The 23,744-nt window shown below is 41.1% G+C and overlaps 1 protein-coding gene across 2 annotated transcripts in view; it reads left to right on the top strand.

Moving 5' to 3' along the window:
• Positions 1-23,744, top strand: part of meltf (melanotransferrin) — a 91,358-nt gene that overhangs the window by 11,414 nt on the left and 56,200 nt on the right. For both annotated transcript variants that reach the window (XM_072255115.1, XM_072255116.1), the window contains exons 3-7: positions 1,595-1,694; positions 2,864-3,049; positions 7,428-7,584; positions 8,520-8,587; positions 22,148-22,335. In XM_072255115.1, coding sequence (XP_072111216.1) covers positions 1,595-1,694; positions 2,864-3,049; positions 7,428-7,584; positions 8,520-8,587; positions 22,148-22,335 — 699 coding nt within the window. The remainder of the gene's footprint in view (positions 1-1,594; positions 1,695-2,863; positions 3,050-7,427; positions 7,585-8,519; positions 8,588-22,147; positions 22,336-23,744) is intronic.

Here is a 23,744-nt window from a genome sequence, read left to right as displayed (position 1 = left end):
AGCATTTGGTTGATGCTGACCAGTTCGATGGGTGAACAAAGGACTGTGGATGAGGGATGGGTTTAAATAGGCTGCAGGTGATGAGTTGGAAACGAGTGGCAGGTGATTCCTGTTAGCTGGTTGAACACTGGAGGTGCCTGCCTGCACAGGCTTGACATTATCAATCATTCAAATTCATTGATTTACAGTATTGCAGGGAAGGGTAGCATTTAATTCCCCTCCCTAGCTGAGCCACATTTTGAACTTGCACAGTCAGTGCGGAGATGATACACCCACAGTCCTGTTAGATAGAGTTAACTAATCTGGAATTAGATAAATGATAGAATGGTGAGATACACTCAGTGGCCACTTTATTAGGTACCAGAGTGGAGCCAGGTATGACCTTCTGCCGTAGTCCATCCACTTAAAGGCTGAACTCTTCGGCACACCACTGTTGTAACATATGTTTACTTGAGTCCATGTTGCCTTCCTGTCAGCTTGAACCAGTCTGGCCATTCTCCTCTGAGTTCTCATTAACAAGGTGTTTTCACCCACAGAACTGCTGATCATTGAATGTTTTTGTTTTCCGCATTATTCTCTGTAAACTCTGGAGATGATTGTGTGTGAAAACCTCAGGAGGTCAGCAGTTTCTGAGATCCTCAAACCACCCTATCTGGCACCAACAATCATTCCGTGGTCAAAGTAGCATAGATCATATTTCTGACCGTGTCTGCATGTTTTTATGCATCGAGTTGCTTCCACATGATTGACTGATTGGATACTTGCATTAACAAGCAGATGTACCTAATAAAGTTGCCACAGACAGTATTTTCAAGTCATGACAGTGAGTGACTTGCAACAGACTTGGAGGTAGTGATATTCCTTCATGTACAATGGCCTTGTTATTCTTGGTGATAAATTAGGAAATGATGCTTCAAAGTTAGAGTGTGTGGAGCCTCTAGGGAAGATCAAATCTGAATGTTAATACTTGCAGCAAGTCTTGATTTTTGTTCTGGCTTCTAACATACTGTAGATCCCCAACAGGCAGCCAACAAAATGCAACATTCATCTCAACATGTTTGGGATTTTCATTGTTGAGAAGCCAAAGCTGTCTTCAGGTTGTTCCCGCAGCAGCAGGCCTTCACAGCATCTGCTATGCCTAATACCGCATTGTCTAAAATGGGCTTCCCTGAACAGGACCCCGACCAATGTTAGGGATGCAAGCTGTTGTTAGATCTGGAGAAGATATCATCCAGAAGGTTCCTTGGAAGTCAAGAATGAGGCCCAAATCTTATGGTTGCAGCCATTTTATGAGATGTTTGTCATAGTACAGGTTAGATTGAGTCAATATTTACCAGCAAGGCAAGTAACACAACAGCTAGTGAGAAAAGACTCAGGGCAAGTAAAAGCATAAAAGACTGGAGACTTTGTGTTCCCTCCTTATGCTGCAAACCAGTTGGAACTGGTCAGATAAGGGAATTTTCTCAGATAAGTCTGTGAAAAAAACGACAGTCTTGAATTATGTTGTTATGACACAGGCAAAACCTGTTACTATTAGTTATTTTTCAAAAAATAAGGAAGTTTCAACTGGTAAATTTCTTCCATCATTTAACAGAACAAGGAAGCGGATGCAGTCTCTTTGGATGCTGGGGACCTCTATCAAGCTGCAAGGGAGTATAAACTAAAGCCTGTGGTTGCAGAGAAATATGATCAAGGTATTGCACATATGAAAACATAAAGATATTTAACATTAATAGGAAGTACTACTTGCACACACCCAATACTTGCATCCCACACAATTCACTTTTATGCAGGTAAAGAAGAGCTCTGATCAAACTTTTCTATTTAAGAGCTGCATCAGACTCCATGCTGTACAGAGGGAGCCACAGAATTGTGAGTGGGGGAAGTGTATCGGGGAGATCACATCTCTAGCCTTGAAGATTTGAGAAACTGGAGAACGTCAAAGGGACAAATTGCAGATAGTTTTGTTACAGGAGTAGTAATCCGGAGATCTTTAATTGTTTACAGTGTTACATGGGAAAGCTGATTAAACACTAAAGGGTGAAGTTTGTGTGCTGAGATGTTTTAACTACAGCATATATTGGGATCAGCACCTCTGACCGTAAAGGGGTGAGGAACATTGAACATAAAACATAGAACAGTACAGGCCCTTTGACCCACAATGTTGTGCTGACCTTTTAACCTACTCCAAGATGTAGCTGGTGTTAGGCTGGTGGTGGGAAGAAGAGTGGTGGTCCAATCACAGACTTTACATTTTTTTTGTCTGCTCAATAATCAGTTTTGTCAGCCAGTGTTTGTGGAGGTGAGGCTTGGATTGCTGGAATAGTGAATGTGAGGGGAGAGGCTGGGGTATAAACTGGCAAGTAATGATAGTCGGCAAAAGTCAGCTGGGGAGCAGCCATGAATGATTGGTGATCCTGGTGAGTTTCTGATCATCCACAGGTGCTCATTCAAACATTTGCTGACATAATCATGGTGTCATAGAGCAGGAAAGAAGCCCTTTGATCAAGTGAGTCTGCGCCTACTTGAATAATCCTACACCAATCTCAGGTATATGGTCTCATTCAAGTATTTAAATTAATGTCCGCCTCCTTGAAACAGGTTGGTAACCTGTTGCCTTCCCACCTCCATTAAAATTGGAGATAAACAATAAAAGGCAAGTTAGATTTGTGACTTTTTTTTTCAATTCTGCCACTTTTCAAATGAAAATTCAAGAGTTAATGATAGTGCCAAGTTCTCTAATATTTGGTGTGGCATTGCAATATTATTAAAATTCCAAGAACTTGAAACTAAATATTTATTAGATTAGCCTTGATTCACATTGCTACTAATTTATATTTTTGTTTCTTTCTCTTTTGTTTAGAAGTTGGAACCTTTTATTATGCAGTAGCTGTTGTTAGAAAATCTGACAGTTCAACCGCGATCAACAATCTGAAAATGAAGAAGTCCTGCCATAGTGGATTTAGTACAGCAGCAGGATGGAAGGTTCCCATTGGTTATCTGATTAATGCCAGGAAGATATCTGTGATGGGTTGCAAATTTTCACAAGGTAAAGCTCATATTTAAATGCTATTTTATGTTATTTTGAAAGTTGCTATCCATTTTGTTCAATATCTACCTTACTTTCTCTCTTACCAATCAGAAGACATTTACTTGTTTCTATTTTTGCCTCCCATTTGTCATTTTCAGTCTCCTTCAATTTACCTCCTTTACTCTGTCTCTGTCTTGCTGTCTGCCTCACCTGCTTCTCCTTCATAAATTGTTTCACCCGTTTGATTGCCTTTTGTCCATTCTTCCTCTTCACCACATCCATCATTTTCATCCCTTGCATCCTCTATTTCTGTTTAATTTCTAGTGATTTTGTTTTGTTGCCTTTTGTCATTTAGCTAGTCCTTCCATATTGCATTCTTTTCATTTTGATAGGCCCTGTCACTAAGTAACTGACCAGAACATAGCAATTGGAAAGCTGGGAATTACTTAAGTAATACTACAACTGTTAGATTATGCACAGTTCCATCGCTTACGTAAAACCTGGGTGATATCTTGCCCCATGCTGAGAATGTCTGAGAATCCACCACAAAGCAGATTAGAAAACTCCAAAGTCAAAAATCTAGTTTATTGCCATACGCACAAGTGCAATGAGCAATTTAGACTGAACAATTTAGACTATTCACAATGGTTGATGGTTAAAATTGTTGGACTGAAATTTACTCTTAAATATGTGGGAGTATTGGCAATTAGGTTGTGGGCCAGGAATGTCAGGATTATTGTTTGTTAATATTTTGACTTTTAGAATAGTTGTTTGGATTACAAAGTAGCTACTAATTAAATGTGAAGGCAAGAACCTCATTGATGGTTTGGGAAACATGAACTCTTATCCAAAGGCTGAAAATTTGTACCAGTGAGAACAATGAATAATTTGTCTTGCTGAGACACTTTCATCAAAAAAGAACCAGCTGCCAAGTGTTGGAGACAACAGAGGAGGAGAGAGTGAAGATGCAGCTGACAGTTGCAATCATAATCATTACCAGTTGATGCATAGTGACTGTCGCTGTAGGTCTTGCAATAGTTGGTCCAGCTTTTCATTAGTTTTCAGCTTTCATTCAGCTTTTCATTAGTTTTCAGCTTTCATTCAGCTTTTCATTAGTTTTCAGCTTTCATTCAGCTTTTCATTAGTTTTCAGCTTTCATTCAGCTTTTCATTAGTTTTCAGCTTTCATTCAGCTTTTCATTAGTTTTCAGCTTTCATTCAGCTTTTCATTGAACTATGGTATAGACAGGGTGAAGCTAGCTCAGAACCTTCATTGCGAAGTCATTGTCCCTTTGCTCATTAACGCATGTGAGGCAGGCCCAAAGGAATATTACCTGCCTGGTATCCTTGAAAAGATCAAAGGAAAGGTGGGGCAGAGTGGGATCGGGGTGAGGGTGAATCTCTCAATGCAAAATCTACTTATTGTGGGTGTACTAAAATAAGAAGATAGAAGAATGTTTGGAGCAAATATCCGTTGCTGAGTAAGTAGAAAAGGAAGGAAAAGAAAGCAACAACAAGAGAAAAGTTTTAAGTTTAGTCTCAGAAAATAGTTCAGATTGACCAACCCCACTGAGGCTGTAACTCCAGTCCCTGAAATTCCAACCAAGAGAAACATCAAGTTTGCATCTATCCTTTAAACTTAACAATAATTCTCTCATTCTTCTACACATGAGAGGCTCCAGGACTATTGTGCTTAATTTGAGAAGCCCTCTTTCTCAGGAATCAAGCTGGTGAAACTTCACCATACTCCCTCTAATTCAGGGTTTCCCAGCCTGGGGTCTACAAAGCACTTGGTTAATGTTAGGGGTCCATGGCATAAAAAAAGGTTGGGAACCCCTGCTCTAATTTCAGTGTGTCCTTCCATGGGTGGAGAAACTAGACCTTAATGAAAGTCTGATATACACATCAGTTTCCATAAGTCATAGAATTACACAGCACAGAAGCAAGTCCAACTGGTCCATGTTGGCCATAACATCCTCCTTGCTAACCCAGTTGCCCATGTTTAAACCCTCCCTCCTAATGCCCCTTAAATGCTGCAAATACAGCCACTTCAACCAATTCCACTGGCAGCTCATTCCAGATACTCACTACTCTCTGTGTAGAGAAGTTCCTCCTCAAGTTTCTTGTATATCTCTCTCTCCTTTTGTCGTGTATCTGTGTCATCTAGTTTAGGACTTCCCAATGTTGGGGAAAAGACAATGACCATCCACTTTATCCATGCCTCTCTTGATTGGACTTGTATATGTCCCTACTCCTAAACTTGACGGCCAGACTCATGAAGCCCAGCATGCTAGAAGCCTTCTTCACCAACCTATCTATTTGGATGGTGGTTTTCAGTGAACTGTGCACTGGTACTCCCAGGTTCCTCTGGTCCATGACCCCGTAGTTTCTCCCCAGTTGTTCCTTTATTGTTAATATGTCTGAAGAACTTCTTTGGATTATCTTTAACCCTGCCTACCAAATTCATTTTGCTCCCCTAATTTTTCTCCTAAGCCTACTCTTAATCTTTGTCTAAACCTAAAGGGATTCATTTGTACCAACTGCCTAAATATGATGTAGGCTTGCTTCTTTTTCCTCACCAGAACATCAATATCTCTTGTCAGTCACGGTTCCCTGAATTTGGTATGTTTACCCTTCGCTCTCACAGGAACATGCTACTCCAGAACTCTTGATGTGACCTCCTTGAAACCTTCTTACTTGCCAGTGTGTTTCATTGCCTTTAAATAGCCACCCATTTGATGTCAGCTAGATCCTGCCTAATGCTCTCAAAGTTGGTCCTGCTCCATTTCAAGACCTTCACCAGTAGACCCATTCTATCTTTTGCCATAACTATTTAAAAACTAATAAAATTGTGGCTACTGAAACCCAAGTGCTCCTCAACTACCACTTCAGTTACTTGGCCAAGCTCAGTGGTCCCCAACCTCTGGGCCGCAGACTGATACCAATCCACGAAGAATGCAGGGGTGCAGCGGTAGCCGGGACGCACCCAGCATATCTTTAAGAAAAAAGCCAAAATAAACCAGCTAATTAATTAGGTGCTGCCGGCACATAAATATCAGCCCAGAGGGTGGGGACCACTGGCCTAGTTGGTTCCCTAGGAGGAGATCCAACATTGCTCCTTTCCAAGTTGGTTCCTCAATATATTGCATAAGGAAACAGTTTTGGATGTACCACACAAATCCTGCCCCATCCAGGCTTCTTGGTGGCCTAGTTGATGCTGCCAAAATAGCAAGCTCCCAGTAGCACTACCCTACAAAGTTCCCATTGATGATTGGGGAGAGTCTACAATATAGCCCTACCAAGGTGACCATACCCGTCTTATTTCTATGTTTGACCTAAATGGTCTCGTTGGATTATCCCTCAAGAATATCCTCTCTAAGAACTGCTGTAATGTCTTCCTTTAGCAAAGAAATTAATACATTTCCCCCCTCCCCCACCCACCCCAGGCTTACCTGCTCCTCTCTCACCCTGAAATTATCAGCATCCCAGAACATTAATCAATCAGCCTTCTCTCAGCCATGTTTACATTATGGCCACAATATCCCACTCCCTGATGGCAGTCCACACCCTCAGTTTGTCTGCCTTACCTGTTAAGCAATGTGTGTTAATAGATGCAATTTTAAGGCATGCTGTGTTCCAACCACTATTTCGCAATTGAAAATGAGACCAGCTTTCCCTGTTCCTGATTCATTGCAGGAGCTTCGTTACTGATTTAGTGAAAATTAGCTGTGAAAATACATTGTGCAAAATGGACAGCCAGTTTACTATGTTTTAAAGTCTGCAATGAAACCTTTACAGCCTTTCAAAGACACCGCAAACTTGTTTCTCAATGGATAAAAAAATAAAATCTGGCTGGAGTCAAGACTAATATTTGGAAGCCACTAGTTTAACTAACAGTTATCAGAGTTATTTTTTTTTTTAACATAGACCATCAAAACATTCTGATGCATAATGTGCTGCTTGATTGTCACCCCTTCCACAATTACTCACTCCACCAGAAACACACAGTAGTAGCAGCTTTTAACCATTTACAGGCTGCACTGCAGCAACTCACCAAGACTTCTTAAAAATATTTTCCTAATCCCTGACCTGTATAAACTGGAAAGAGGGACAAGGGCAGCCAAAGCATGGGGATTCAATCTGGAAGTTGCTGTCCAAACCTGACTTGGAAATGTATAGCCATTCCTTCATAGTTACTGTGTCAAAATCCATAAACTCCCTCCCAGCAGCATTGTAGTTTAACCCATCCTTCAAAGACTGCAGTGATTCAAGAAGATAACTCCCCACTGAATTCTCAAAGGTAGTTAGGGGTGAGCAATTAAATTCAGCATGTGAAACTCACATCTCTTATAACGAATATGAAAAAAATCTGATATTATTTACTTAATTCCTTCTAGCTGTGAGTGATTTCTTCGCTGAAAGTTGCATCCCAGGAGCACAGGGTGTGGATTTCCCATCAAGTCTTTGCCAACTGTGTGTTGGTGATGAAGGGGGAAAAAACAAATGTGTGGAAAATTCGAGTGAGAGATATTTTAGTGACAGTGGAGCATTCAGGTACATCATTTCCAAACTGTTTTTGCTTCTTTTATAGCCATATATAACACATGTACTATAAAGGTCATAAAAAAAATAACTTTACTGGCCTAAAGAGTGAATACGTGATGTAGTGCTAATTGCTATACACCACACTGTCAAATTAATCTCTGGTCTAATTTGATGATGGTGTCTTGTCCATCTCCCGAACGCTCCTCCAGTGGTGGCTGTAGCTCTGCCTTAATTTCTGTTCATTGCCCTTCATCATGAAGACTATAATTTTCTTCAATTCGGCCCTCCCACTGGAACTAGTAACATGTATGTGCAATGCCTGCTCTTTATTTATTCATGAATTTATTTATTATGATACAGTGCAGAATAGGCCCTTCCAGCTCTTCGAGCCACACTGCCCAGCAATTTCCACCCCCCCCCCACCAATTTATCCTTGCCCAATCACAGGAAAATTTACAATGATCAATTGACATATCAACTGGTACGTCTTTGGACTGCGGGAGGAAACTGGAGCAACCGGAGGAAACCCAAGTGGTCACGGGGGTTGGGGGGATCATGTAAACTCCTTACAAACTGCGGCGGGAGTTGAACCACGGTCGCTGGTAGTGTAGCGCGCTGCGCTAACCACTACAACACCATTCCCACTTGGCTATTCGTCAGCGATGAAACAAAAAACTAACATTAGGGGCACTTTTTCATGAGCTCTCCAGTAGTGATCCCCGAGAGAAGATGAAACAGTTGGCAAATGATTTTGCTGTGCATGATCACTGCATTTACAGATGGAACGGCTTTGATTACTTGTGTTGACGTTTCTGTGCTTCCCAGGCACGGTGGTGGGGGATAGGTGAGCTGCAGAGTTACCACATACCGCAGCTTCAAGAATTTACCATCAGAAAGCATTTCTATGTTCTAGTCTTTCTGAATGTGCCTTCTTTTTACTTCAGGTGCCTAGCTGAAAATGCAGGTGATGTCGCCTTTGTTAAACATTCTACTGTGTTGGATAATACGGATGGTGAGTGATGGGGTAGCATGTAACCCCGACCTTTTTTTAAAATGAACTACAAGATTTGTGTTTCATTAAAGGAATTGCGTCATGTTTTGAGTAAACAAATAGCATTGATTAATAGGCCTGTACTTGCACTCCTTCTACTGTCATTAATTCTAAAGAAACCTTGTGATCTCCCCTTTTCAATGATTGTCTCATACCTGGCAGATGATATAGAATGATTTAATCAGTGAAGAATGGCCTCAGCGTTCACGGTTGCTGCCCTTTGTCGGATATCCTGTATCGGTTCAAGCTGATTCATGTTGTCCCTGTTCTGGCATAGAGTCATGGAGCACTGCAACAGAGAAGCAGGCCCTTCAGGCCGTCTAGACTGTGCCACACGATGATATTGCTCAGTCCCATTGACCTGCACCTATAGAATCACAGAGCCCTGCAATACTGGGATTCCATTCACACCAAAATGAATCTGAACCAGAATCGAGGGAAATGGAGAGGCAAGGGTGTGGTGAAGGGGATGTGGAAGGGAGACGGCATGTCATTTAACTGTGGCCTTGAGGGAACTTTAAGTTCACTTTGATTATTGGAAGATGGTGACTGTAGCTTCATGCAGTTAGTTTATTGTTTACTATGAGTTAAGAGATAAAATGCCAGCTCATTACAGACTACCAATGAGTTCTTACGTTTTTGATTATGAGAGAAATTTAGGTAATGTTGGCATTACTGTCCATTACTGGTACATTTTCAGTTAAGGCTTTTAGTTACTGCTGAATTTGAAGAATGCTGCTGTGTTTTCTCTTCTGTAGATCAGTCCCACTATTGTTTTCCACTCTTCCTCACCCTTCCTTGCCACACAAGAGAAACTTTATTTTGGGGCTTTCCACACCACAGCTATTGACATAAAACCATCAGTAGGGGACTTAGCCCCCTTATTGGCTCTATTTGCATTCTCCAACTAGTTTGTTTCTTTTCTAGAGTATCATTTTTCATGTAAGCACTTCACACAGTACTTACCTCCAAAGTAAGATAAAAAGTGGAAGCAGAAATAGGCCATTTTGGTGTTCAAGTGCACTCTGACATTCATCATTATTGTAGCTGACCTTCTCACTCAGTGGAATTATATAGCACAATTACCAGATCCCTCGATTCCTTAAATGTCTAAATCTACTGATCACTGTTCTAAATTAACTCAGGAAAGAAACTTTTACTGTCCTCCAGGTGGAGAATTCTGAAGTTTCACTCCCCTCAGTGTGTAGAAGTTTCTCCTCAGCTCAATCCTCAATTACCTTTTATTCTAATACTGTGACTCCTAGTTCCAGACTCCTCTATTCTATTCACCGTCTCCTCATGTGGCAAACCCATCATTTCTGGAAATAGTCTAGTGAATCTAAATCATACTCTATCAGGAAGTATGTCCTCCTTCAGGTCAGGAGACCAATATTGTACTCTATATCCCTGAGAAGGCTTCGCCAAGGACTGTATGTAATTGCATGAAGTCATCTTTTCTCCCGTACTTGTATATCCTTTCCTAATAAGGGCTAGGAAATCATAGTCATAGTCATACTTTATTAATCCTGGGGGAAATTGGTTTTCGTTACAGTTGCTCCATGCCTGCCAAATCACCTGCTACACCTGAATGTTGGCTTTCATGAACTTGTGTGCAAGTATACCTAGATCCCTTTGGACAGTAACAGTAGCCATCTAGCCATCTCTCGCCATCTAAAAATGCTGTTCTGTTTTGTTCATTTAAATGCATAACTTCACATTTTCCACACTGCACCCGCCATGTTCTAGTTCATTTATTTAGCTTGTCTATATTCCCTTAAAGCCTTTTTACATCTTTTTCCCTACTCACAAATTCATCTTTTTTTTAATATCATCAGTAAACTTGCAAATGTGGTATTTGGTCTACTCAGTCACATCACTGATACACAATTACACTAATACACTAATATACTATTACACTAATACACAATTACACTGATACACTACAATTACGCTGATACGCTGATACACAATTACACTAATACACTAATATACTATTACACTAATATACTATTACACTAATATACTATTACACTAATATACTATTACACTAATATACTATTACACTAATATACTATTACACTAATATACTATTACACTAATACACTATTACACTAATTTACAATTACACTGATGCACAATTGCACTGATGCACAATTATACTGATACACAATTACACTGATACACTGATATACGATTACACTAATACATTAATATACATTGGGAATAAGCTGGTTCTTAAGCAGCAAATCCCTCCAAAACCTATCAACTTGAGAAACCTATCCCTCCACAGCCTGTCAACTTGAGAATTATCTGTTTATTCTCACCCTTTGCTTTCTGTTCATAAATCAATTATTAATCCATGTCAGTATATTATCTATAAATCTTGTCAATTTCCAGTGTGGGGTGTTGTTGAAGACCTTATCAAAATCCAAATGCAGCACATCTGCTGCTTTCACTTCGTCTTTTCTAAGAGTTACTGTCAAAGAAGTACTGTCATTAGATAAACATGCCAGAACAGTGCAAATACTACACCGATGGGGCACTTGACAAACCCCAGCTTGCCCCTGTGGTGCCCCAACTCATGACGTCCTCCACCTGGTCCAAGCATGCCCTCTCACCAAGATCCGAGAAGCCTTTGCTGCAGTCCATCGATGTGGCTACAGGCTGGAGGAGTGGCTTGATAAGAAACGACTAGAAGTATGAAGAGGAAAAAAACACCTGCCATATGAATAACAACATTAGATAAACACGATTTCTCTTTCAGAAGTCCATGTTAATTCTGTTCAGTCCTGTTATTACTTCCCAAGATGTTTTATTATTGCATTTTTAATAGGTTGGGTGGTTGGCTGGAGATGTGTCTCTACCAAAGGAGATGTAAGGTGTTCCTTCCCTCTGCTAGCCTGTAGGTCACCCTTGGGCAAGATATAGCACCTGCTTACCCACCCCCCTGAATCAGGGTCAGGTGAAGCCATGGGAGCAGGTGGTGGATGGTTGTATAAGCAGTTGGTGCATATCACAAGTCCTGGTTATGAAACCATTGATGCCAGGCAGACGATCTCCGAAGAGTATTGATGATGGCTGGAATTGCCCATCTTGTAAGGACACTGCCCAGATGAAGGCAATAGCAAACCACTTGTGTAGAAAGATTGCCAGGAACAATCATGGTTAAACACCATGATCGCCCATGTCATACGATGCGGTACATGATGATAATTTTGAATAGGGACTCCAGCACCTTCCACCATTATTTTACACTAATTGGAAATGCATAGAACATAGAACAGCACAGCACAGAAAAATGCCCTTTGGCCTATGATACTGTGCCAAACACAATGCCAAATTAAAGTAAAATCTCTGCATGCACATGATCCATAACACTCCATTCCCTGTATATTCATGTGTCCACCGAAACGTTTCTTAAATGCTGCTATTGTATCTGCTTCCGATACTACCTCAACATCCCGTTCCAGGCACTATCACACTCTGTGCTTGAAAAAAATACTGGCTATGCACATCTCCCTTAAAAGCGCCCCCCCCCCCCACAAATGTTTGATCTCTAGCATTTGATATTCTACCCTAGTGAAAAAGATTTTGAATGTCCATCCAATACTTTCATAACTTTGTATTAGGTCTGTCCTCAGCCTCCAACACTCCAAGAAGATTGACCTAAACTCTGCTAGTGGGTTTGCTTTCCAATCTCTGCAACATTCTTGTAAACCTCTTCTGTACCTTTCTAAATTTCCACATCCTTGCTGTAGTGGTGGTGACCAGAAGTGCACACAATACTCCAAGTGCAGCACAGCCAAAGTTTTTATATAGTTGCAGCATGACTTTGATCCACAATACCCCAACTACTGAAGTTAAGTATGCTCTATGCCGCCTTTATCACCCTATCTACTTACAAGACCATTTTCGAGGATGGATCAAAATGGAAATCCAAAGCAACACACACAATGCTGGAGAAACTCAGCAGGTCTGGCAACATTATTGGAGATGAACAACAGTCAACATTTCGGGCCAAGACCCTTCTTCAGGACCCACCTGACAAACTCCATTTGCCATTTCTCCTCCCGTATCTATAACTGATTGTATTCTGTGGTATCATGTGACAATCATCTATACAGTTCACAACTCCTCCAGTCTTTGTGTCATCTGCTAATTTATTAACCCATCCATCTACATTTTCATCCATGTCATTTGTACATATCACAAAGATGTTCCATTATTAATCTCTGCAGAACGTCAGTGGTCACAGACCTCTAGCCAGAGTAACACTTTTCCACCACTGACGACTGTCCTCTACAACAAAGCCAATTTTGAATCCAAGCTGCCAGACACTGTGGATCCCATGCAAATTAATCTTCTGGATCAGCCTCAAACAAGAGAAATCTGCAGATGCTGGAAATCCAAGGCAACACACACAAAATGCTGGAGGAACTCAGCAGGCCAGGCAGCATCTGTGAAAAAAGTACAGTTGACGTTTCAGTCCGAAACCCTTCGGCAGGACTGAGTTCCTCCAGCATTTTTCGTGTGTGTTCTAGATCAGCCTATCAGGAGGGACCTTGTCAAATACCTAACTAAAGTCCAGTAAATAACATCCACTATCTTATCCCCATCAATTAACTCTGTCACCTCCTCAGAAAACTCGACTGAGTTTGTAAGACATGACCTGCCCAACACAATGCCATGCAGGTTGTTCGTAGTTATGCCATGCCTTTCCAAATGCATCTAAATCTTATCCATAAGAATCCTCTCTATTAGCTTTCCAACCTCTGATGTCGTCCACACCAGCCTATGGTTTCCTGATTTAATCCTGTTTCCCTTCTTGAACAAAGGAACAACATTGTCTGCTCTCCAGTCCTCTGGGATCCTCCTGTTTTTAGTCTGGACACAAAGATCTTCATCAAGACCTAACAATCACCTCTCTTTCCGATTTTAGAAACCTGGGCTATGTCACATCAGTTATTCACCTTCCGTTGATTCTTCCCATAAAGGAAAGGTTCAACCTTATCTGCAATTATCAAGGATTACGCTTTCCTTGTAGTAGGAATACAAGTTCCATAGAGTATGTTGTGGTCAGAGAGGAACTGCCATTGAAGTTTACAAAGATTTAAGTCCATTATAGTTCTTTGCAAAAACTATTTAAAACTAATCTTAATGTGGAGAGGATGGTTTGTACGGTGAGGAGTCTAGGATCAGAGGGCACAGCCTCAGAATACCAGGACATCCCTTCAGAGCAGGGATGAGGAGGAATTTCTTTTGTCAATTTGTGGAATTTATTACCACAGACAACTATGGATGCCTAGCATTTGGGTATATTTAAAATGGAGGTTGATAGTATTATTTTTTGTAATTCCAAAATGTAAAAGCTAATTGAAAGGAAACACAGAGCCAGGAATAACGTGTCTTAAGTTTCATTTTTTTACCACTTGGACGTGGTGGCTTGTTGACACATGCCATTCAGTTGCTTTTACATATAACAAGTAATGAATTAATTAAATGAACAAGAACACTTGAGTCGACATTAGGACTGCAGAAAGTGGTTCTGACAGCTCTGGCCATCTTTCAATTGACACTGGTCTCCTCAACTGTTCAATGTGTCTTCTCCAGATGATATCAGATGCAATCTCCACTGTGTAGAAAAGTGGTCCAGTTCTGTCCTTAATCTTTCCAAGTTCCTACTTTTGATCACCTCTGTAGTCCCTCACCAGGACTGCTTATCCAGGAGCGAAATATTAAACCTCCTTGTTTGAGGAACCTTCAGTTTGTCTCAGCTGTTTGTCCTGCATACTCCTTCTGAGATTGGGTTTGAGGAGATCAAAGTGTGAATGCAAGGGATGACCCAGGAACAACATAGCTAGTGAGTTGTTGGTTGTGAAGTGTGCTGCATTGTGATACGCAAGGAGGAAAAAGACAAGCTTCTGATTCGGTGTCTGTGTACTGTTCTACTGACATTGCTTACAGTGCTTTCTTTAGACTCTGGACAAATCTTTTCAACAAGCCATTTGTAGCTGGGTGATACAGCGCAGATGTAATATGTCTTATTCCATTCATTTTCAGGAATGACTGAAACTGTTCTGTAACAAACTGTAGTTCATTTTCCACTGAATCAGTGTTCAGTCCTTGAGAAGAGGCTTCTCAACATAACAACAGTGTGTGAAGCTGTAGTGGAGGTTATTGTGAACACTTCTGACCACTTGTAGCTGCATACACTACTACCAAGAAACTTTTGCCAATAAATCAACCTGCAAAATCCAGAGGAATCCTCTGCCAAGACAATGCACACCATTCCCAGGGATGGAGAGGCCCTGCACTCGGCATCTTCTGGAGATGTTGGCGTCCTGAACAGTGCATGGCAAGCTGCTTGATCTGCTGATCTACCCCAGGCCACCAGACGACACTCGGAGCCAATACTTTCATTTTGACCATGCCTAGATGGCCGGCATGTAGCTCCTCCAACACTTCAGCTGTCAGCTTGGATGGTTCAACTCTCAATCCCCACATAAATCAACCCTGTCAAGAGCAAGTTTATCCTGGCACTGGTAAAAATGGAGAAACAGGATTTTCCGCTGTACATTCCAGCCATTTTGAGTGGTCATGTAGACGTGACATTTGTGGGATCTTTTCTGTTTTCCCTTTGGATCTTCTCTGCCATAATAGGGAAACTTTCAATTTGCAAAGGGGGGAATATGTCAGGAGGAATGTTTCTTTTGTAAATTTTTCAGGCATTCCCTTTTCCAAGGGTAAATGGTACAATCTATCAGCATTTCCATGGTTAGTTGTCCTCTTGAATTTGATCCTGTAATTGTGTTCCTCCAAGAAACAGAGCCCATCTCTGCATTTGTACTGCAGATGTTAGTGAAGCACCCTTCTGTGGATTGAAAATAGACACTAGTGGTTGATGATCAGGAATGAGACAGAAATCTCTCCCACTCAGTACTGGTTGAAACATTTTACACCCCATATCGGACTCGAGGCCCCTCTACAATCTGTGTGTAGTTTTCTCTGCAGCTGTAAGGGAATGTGATGCAAAGGCTGTACACTCGTAACATGTGGAATGACTGCATGTCTACCATAAAGAAAGGTGTCACAAGCATCTGATGCCACCATTTCCCTTTGCCTTTTTGGAAGCCACATCACACTGCTTTGTCCATTGCCGTTTCTTCCTGATCTGTATTGATGAGTCCAAGCTGTGGACCACAGTAGTCAGGTTTGGCAGGAACCTGCTACAGATGTCCCCCGCTTTTCAAACGTTCGCTTTATGAAACCTCACTGTTACGAAAGACCTACATTAGTACCCTGTTTTCGCTAACAAGGTTTTTTCACTGCTACGAAAAAAGCAGCGCGCGAAAACTGGCGGCATGCGAAAAAAAAGCAGCGCGCGCCCTGAGCAGCCAAGCTCCTCCCCCGAAACTGCATTCTCGCCGCCATTGCTTAAACACGTGCTTTATCTCAATTTATTTTGTGCATCCGTTAGCAAGATGAGTTCTAAGGTATCGGAAAAGCCTAAAAGAACTCGTAAGGGTGTTACACTTAGCGTAAAACTAGACATAATCAAGCATTTCGATCGTGGTGAACAAAGTAAGGACATTGTCCTTGCGTTGAACTTGCCTGCGTCCACCATTCGCACTATTTACACGCAGAGAGAAAAAAATCTTGAAAGCTGCCGATGTTACTGTTGGTTCTGCTCGTAGCAAAGTGGTCTCTCTTAGTCGGCATCCAGTAATGGATAAAATGGAAAGTCTATTGCTTGAGTGGATTGATGGGTGTACAAAACGTGGTGTTCCTTTAAGTTATCTTATACTTAAGGAGAAATCAGTCAGTCTTTTTAATAAGCTGAAACAGAAAGCACTGGCCAATGGAGATGAAAGTATTGCGAAAGTGGAATTTAAAGGTAGTCACGGGTGGTTTGATCGGTTTCTGAGGCGAGGGCAGCTTCATAGTTTAACGTTTACTGGAGAGAGTGGTTTGGCTGATAACTGAAGCTGCTGAAAGGTTCCCAGCAGAACTGAAGAAAATAATTACAGAAGGTGGTTATTCGTATAAGTAAGTGTTTAACTGTGACGAAACTGCAATTTATTGGAAAAATTGCCGAGTAAGACATTTATTTCGAAAGAAGAAAAGGGACACAAGGCATCGAAGGACAGGTTTACCCTAATGCCTATTATTAACGCCACTAAGCCTCTACTAGTGTACCATTCAGAAAATCCAAGGGCACTTAAAGGCATTGATAAGAAAACACTTCCCGTTGTGTTCTGTTCACATCCAAGCAGTTGGAACACCCGAGTGCTTTTTTTCTGAGTACATGAGCAGCTACGTTAGTCCTTTTGTTGAAAAATACTGTAGAGAAAATAACCTCGATAATAGGTGTCTTGTGATTGTCGATAATTGTGCTGCTCATCTGCCTGACATTACCGAGTATGGCAGTAACATTTGTGTTGTGTTCTTACCACCGAATACGACATCGTTGCTGCAGCCGTGTGACCAAGGCCTAATAGCCACAATTAAGGCTTACTATATGCAAAATGTGATGCGTTTTATTGTAAGTGCTATTGACAGAGAGGGCAACTCCGAAGCATCTTTGTGAGAGATCTGGAAAGACTACAATATAAAACTGGCAATCGCCAACATTGGAGATGCTCTCGATAGGCTAACAGTCTCGATGAGAAATGGCGTTTGGAGGAAACTGTGTCCCGAAGCGGTGAACGATCTTAAAGGCTTCGAACCATCAACAATAAATACGACAATAGTGAGCTTGGCTAAGGAGGCTGGGTTTGTGGAAGTTGACGAAGATGATGTTGAAGAGGTTTTGGCATCCCATGACCAAGAATTGGCATATGAAGAGCTGATGCAATTGCAAGAGGAAAAGATAATATCGAAACCGAACGCAGTAGCGAAAATGAAGTCGTCCAGGGACTGAACGTGAAGCAGTTGCGTGAGATTTTCGCTGCGATTGACAGCATTGCAATGATTGCAGAAAAGTATGACTTTAATTTTGAGAGGGCACATAGGTTTAGGGCAGGTTTGCAGGATGTTTTGAGCGCTTACAAAGAACTGTATGATCTAAAAATGTGCGAGGCTCAGCAGTCAAGTATACTGTCATTTTTCAAGCCTTGCACGTCAGCCACAGCAGACGACGAACCTCGAACTTCGATGTCGAGGCAGGCAGACATAGAAGAAGATGACCTGGCTGCCCTATTGGAAATAGACTACGATGAGATGACACCCCAGTCTCCTCTACCTCCTACCACCCCAATTTCCGACGACTCAGCCTAACACACCATCCCAATTCCCATAAGTGAAACTACACTGTACATACATTATTTCTACTTTATATAGGTTGTGTATTTTTGTGTTACCTAGTATGATTTGTTATTTGGTATGATTTGTCAGCCTCATAGCTTAAAGGTTACTGGAGAGAATGCTTCCGCCAACAGCGCCTGCGCCGACAGTGCTTCCGCCGAGAGCGCATGCGTGAGATTTTCGCTGTGCTAGACTGTGCTTCAATGATTGCAAAAAGTATTTCTACTTCATATGGGCTGTGTATTTTTGTGTTATTTAGTATGATTTGTTATTTGGTACGATCTGGCAGCCTCATAGCTTAAAGGTTACTGGAGAGAGTGCTTCTGCCGAGAGCGCGCGCGTGAGATATTCGCTGCACTTCAATGATTGCAAAAAGTATTTCTACTTTATATAGGCTGTGTATTTATCATATTATTCCTGCTTTTACTATATGTTACTGTTATTTTAGGTTTTATGTGTTATTTGGCATGATTTGGTCGGTTATTTTTTGGGTCTGGAATGCTCAAAAATTTTTCCCATATTAATAAATGGTAATTGCTTCTTCACTTTACGACATTTCGGCTTACAAACCATTTCATTGGAACACCCTACCTTCGGATGGCGGGGGAAACCTGTATAGTAATTGATACACCCCAAAAACGACTGCAGCTGTGGCATGTTCTTTAGACTTGGAGTGTCCACCGCTGCTTGAATTTTCTCAGCACACTGCGAAATATTTGTACATTGATGTGACCACAGTAAGTGATGCTTGCTTTAAAGAATTCACACTCAGCCCATAATCTTTTATTCTTTTTAACACTGTCTTGAGATTTTTGAAGATGTTCCTTACCATCCTTACTGGTGACAATGATATCATCCAGGTAACACTGAGTAACTGGGAAGTCTTGTAGCATCTGGTCCATAGCTTTCTGCCAGAGTGCAGGTACAGATGCTACTCCAAAAATAAGCCTATAATAGTGATAAAGCCCTTTGTGAGTGTTTATCGTGGGAAACACTTTGCACTTTTCTTGCACCTCCAACCGTAGTAGGCCTCAGCTCAGTCCGCTTTGCTGAAGTGTTCTCCTCCAGAAAGGTTTGTAAAGATATTCTCTATTCTGAATAGAGGGCATTGATTTACTTTCAGTACTCAGTTGATGGTGACCTTAAAATCACCACAGATCCTAAAAGACCCATTCTTCTAGGCTACTGGGACAACTAGCATTGCCCATGGGCTCCACTCAACCTTGAAAAGAATTCCTTCATGTGATCTAGCTCACTGGCTAGCTTATCAGGGATGGTATAAGGAACTGGACAGGCTTTGTTTCATTTAACACTGTTTTACCCTTGATATGTTTGAGTTTTCCAATGTCATCCTGGAACACTGCTGTGGCATAATCTAGTACCTTTCTTAATTTGCTGAATGGCCTAATTCTGCTCCTATGTCTTATGGTCTTAATACTCTTCAAAAGACCAGCATCGTCAGGTTCTTGATCTCAAAATGCCCTAGCACATTAGTGTGCCCCACGCTGATCTCACTAAATTCCATGTACCTCGCCTTGGTGAACACCAATGCAAAGAACTTGTTTCATACCTCACTCACATTCTCTGATGTCAAGCATAAATTCTGTCTTTATTCTTGTGGATATCCTTTCTCCCTAGTAATGTCTTTTATTAAATGCACGTACAAAATGCCTAGGGATTCTTTTTAATCCCACATGCCATGGACATTTCATAGTTTCCTTTTGCTCTCCTAATCCCTTGCTTCCTGTTTTGTTTGTTGCTCAAGGACCCATCTGAGTTTAGTTTCCTAAACCTTGTGTATGCCTCCTTTTCACAACCTCTCTCTTATTTCAGAACATAGCAGTCCTGAGCTCTGATTGGCTGGTATTTAAACAATTCCCACATGTCGGTTGTGGGCTTGTCCAACAATAATTGCTCACAATTAACTCTCCCACCTCATGTCTAATAATGTTACAATTTGCCTGCTCCTTCAAAGCCCAGACTTTTTCTTGCTTATATTTGTTTTAAAACTTAACAAGTTGTGAACACTATTCCCAAAATTATCTCTGATTTAAAAGCCAGTCACCTGGCAGTGCATTTCCTAAAGCAAGGTCCAGTATGGTCTCTCCTCCAGCTGGATTATCCACGTGTTGTTTTAAGCAACCCTCTCAGATGCACTTGAAAAACCCTGCCCCATCTAAGCCTTTTGCACTGAGGAAGTTCCCCCTCAATATAAGGGTAGATGAACCCATTCACAATGACAACCCAGTAGTTTTTACAGCTTTCCATAATCAGCCTACATATCTGTTCCTTATTTTCTATCCATATTTGCAGGTAAATTTGTTGACCGTTGTATGGGAAAATATGTTTGCCCTTGCATATTTTTTTTCCTTTTTGTATTTCTTTTATGACTTGTTTTTAACTTTCTGATCAGTTTACTGTCAAATTCTATCTTACCTTTTTATAAATTTTCTGGCCCTCTTTAGCTGAATTCTAAAATGCTTTCATTTCTCTGATATAATGTTATTTCTGCAACTTTGTATGGAAGCAGAGAGAGTAGATATCCGTGTGTGTATGATTACTGCATTAATCTTCTGAGATTTAAAATTAATGGTTAAGAGTGTGAAGTGCAATTTGGTATCATTATATACTCAATGGTTGCATGCGGCAAAGGTTGCCTTTGTGAATCAAAGATTGTGCTCCAGGGCAAGTACAAAGAATTGACACCATTACTGTTGAAATACCAACTTCACATGCATATATGAAGAGCATTTTTGGAGTTCCTTTTTAAAATTGTCGTCTTATTGTTCTTTCTGGCAGTTTTGCTCTGTAAATTTTGGAGCTGGTTACTAGTCTCTGAATGATTATCTGGACTGCCCCTGCTTTACAGGAGCTTAAAAAGACCATCACTGTGCCTGCTTGCTCAGGGTTGGCCTCAGCATGGCCCGCAGCTCCGACACAGGACGGCAATGATATAAAGCCATCAGTATCGTAGGCAGAGGTCCTGGAACAGTGCCTGACTGAGAGACATGGCACACTGTGGTACTGGAAAATGACTGCTCGTAATTGTATCTCCATGACAGCTGTGTATTCGTTCAAAGGTCACTTGTTCTATTCCCCTCCCTTTGTTTTCTTTTATTTATGTATTTGAGTGTAGCAGCAGATTTCTGATTGATGTGTTCTCTCAACTGAAATGGCACAGCACCTGAGCTCCAGTCGCTTACATTCACTCACTATAGATTGGGATCAATTTATTATCTGTTGGACTAAAGTTAGGTGTCAGGTGTGAAGAAGAGCAAGACATTCTGTGGCAGGTAAACCACACCGACCTCTGTTCTCTACTCAGCCTTTGATAGTGGGCTACAAGGCAGGTTGATTAGCATGTCCTATGGCTTTTTGTGGTCAGCTGAGAAATATTTCCTCCTCGATCTGTACAGCGAATGAACCTCACAGGTTGAAGCAGTCCCCCCACCACCACATGAAAAAGTATGAGGGCTACAGATAGGAAATTCATGCAAGCCTTTTCCCCTCAGGTTGTGTGAGACGAGGAGTAGAAGTTATGGATTTAAGGTATAAGCTGAAGGGGAATCTGAAGGGTTTAAGGGTCGGCACAACATTGAGGGCCGAAGGGCCTGTACTGTGCTGTACTGTTCTATGTTCTATGAACCTTCTTCATTGAGAGCATGGTACACGCATGGAATGAGCTCCTAGCTGTAGAGGTAGATGTGGGCTTAATTGCAATATTTAAGAGAAGTTTGGATAGGTTCATGGAGGGAAGGGAGTTGAAGAAATCTGGTTTGGGTGTCGGTAGATGTGACTATGCTGAGCATCAGGCAGGCAAGGACTAGACAGACCAAAGGGCCTGTTTCTGTGCTGTAATACTCTACGATTCTGTGTTCCTTAAGGAGATCAGTGGTAACAGAACTTTGTCAGATATCTCCAGCCATCATTTATGGAAGACAATACAATACTATACAGAAGCATGTACGTTAGCCCCATCCCACATATGTCAGAGTATCAGTGTGTGGCATCCTTTGTTCTCTCTAAACCATCAACAATTGAAAACTCCTTGTAGTAAGTCACTGTCAAATATAGTGAGAAGCTGTGCTTCTTTGTCCTACTGAGTTTTCATTCTTTTTGTTCACTGCTCCAACTCTTTGGTTATTTGTGGAATGTAAATGATGTGGAGCATCGCATCATTATCACTTGGCCAAAGCTTGTCATTAAACTATTTTTCAGGAAATAATAATTCTCCATGGGCACAGGCACTGAATTCTACTGATTATCAACTTCTATGTCGAGATGGAAGCCGCGCTGAAGTTTCGGACTGGAAAGCATGCCACCTCGCCAGGGTGCCCACCCGTGCAGTGGTAGTGAGAACGGATACTGATGGCACAGCCACCTTCATCCTACTGGATGCAGGTCAGGTATGGAGATGTTTTTCCAGCTAAACCAATTTGTCAACTCGTAAGTCTTTTAAATGCAGCTTACTTTGAATGAAAAATAGAATGAAATATTTGGAGGTAATATACACATGACACTCTAGAAATTGAGGCTTGGATTGTTATATTAAAATACAATTATATCACATCCAAACACTTAACTCCATGTTTTGATTTAAGGAGGTGGAGAAAAAAGATTTGTCCAAAAAAGTAGTCCCCTTTTTATAAATTAGATTATAAATTGGGTGAGGATGAGGCCACTAACTCAATTACTCTGCATTCATGCTTTTGAGGAGCAATCTAGTTGGAACTACTCCACTCTTGTTCTGCATTAGACCATAAGATATAGGAGCAGGATTAAGCCATTTGTCCCATTGAGTCTGTTCTGCCACTTCATCATTGCTGATCCACTTCCCCTCTCAGCCCTAATCTGTTAAAATAAAAAAAAATTCTCCACATATTTATGAATTTTCTGCCTTTAAGCACTTAACAAATTCCCTTTTGAAACTATTATTGATTCAATTTCAACTATTGCATATATTAAAAATTCTAACCACTTGCAGTGCGAAAATATTTTTCCTCATGATACGCCTGATTCTTTTGTCACTTGTCTTGAATGAGATACCTTTTGCCTCCATAAATTCATTCAGGCACATTTAGATTGCCCATTTCAGTAGCTTTCAATATTTGAGTTAAGTTCTAGTTTATACCTTCGACATATGGAGAAGTTATGTTTTTCTGGGGTGTTAGTCCTGGAAATGAAAGATGACACACACAGTAAGTTAGTAAATAAAAAAAATTAAGTCTTACGAAACATCTGATTGATTCATTGTAGCTTTTTTGAGGAATTATTAGTTATTGCTGACTACTAGATTGGCCTGTCACTTTAATGGGAATGATATTCCAGAAGGGGACTTAGATGATGAGAACATATGCTCTTCTGTTTGACTATACTGCAGAGGAATTGGTTTAAGGAGATGCCTTGATAATTGGGAGTGTGTTGTGTATTAAGAATTTATACAGATTGGTATTGATGGCTTCTTTTTTATTTGTAATTGTGCCTTCTCAACCATACTTGAAGAGACCTGACAACTCTGTCTTTTCTGCTTGTTGTCCTTCTGCTCGAAGCACTTTTATTCCCAGACACTGCAAGGTTTCCCTTGAGTGTGCCTTCTACCCTACCACTCTCCGTATTCAGTGGACTCAATGGGATTCCACCGCTGGACACATCTTCCACTCTTCCCTTAACTGATCCCCCTCTGTTCAGCGTTCTGAAGGGTTACTTCCCTCAGCAGCTTCATGGTCTGTTCTTCTTCTCCAGCTCCCCTTATCACTGCACTTTCTCCTGCAAGTGCGGGAGTTTCCACACTTGTCCATTTACATTGTTCTTGCAG

The sequence above is a fragment of the Mobula birostris genome, chromosome 4 (genome assembly GCF_030028105.1).
Source record: "Mobula birostris isolate sMobBir1 chromosome 4, sMobBir1.hap1, whole genome shotgun sequence".
NCBI lineage: Eukaryota > Metazoa > Chordata > Chondrichthyes > Myliobatiformes > Myliobatidae > Mobula > Mobula birostris.
This window is presented reverse-complemented; position numbering and strand designations above follow the sequence as displayed.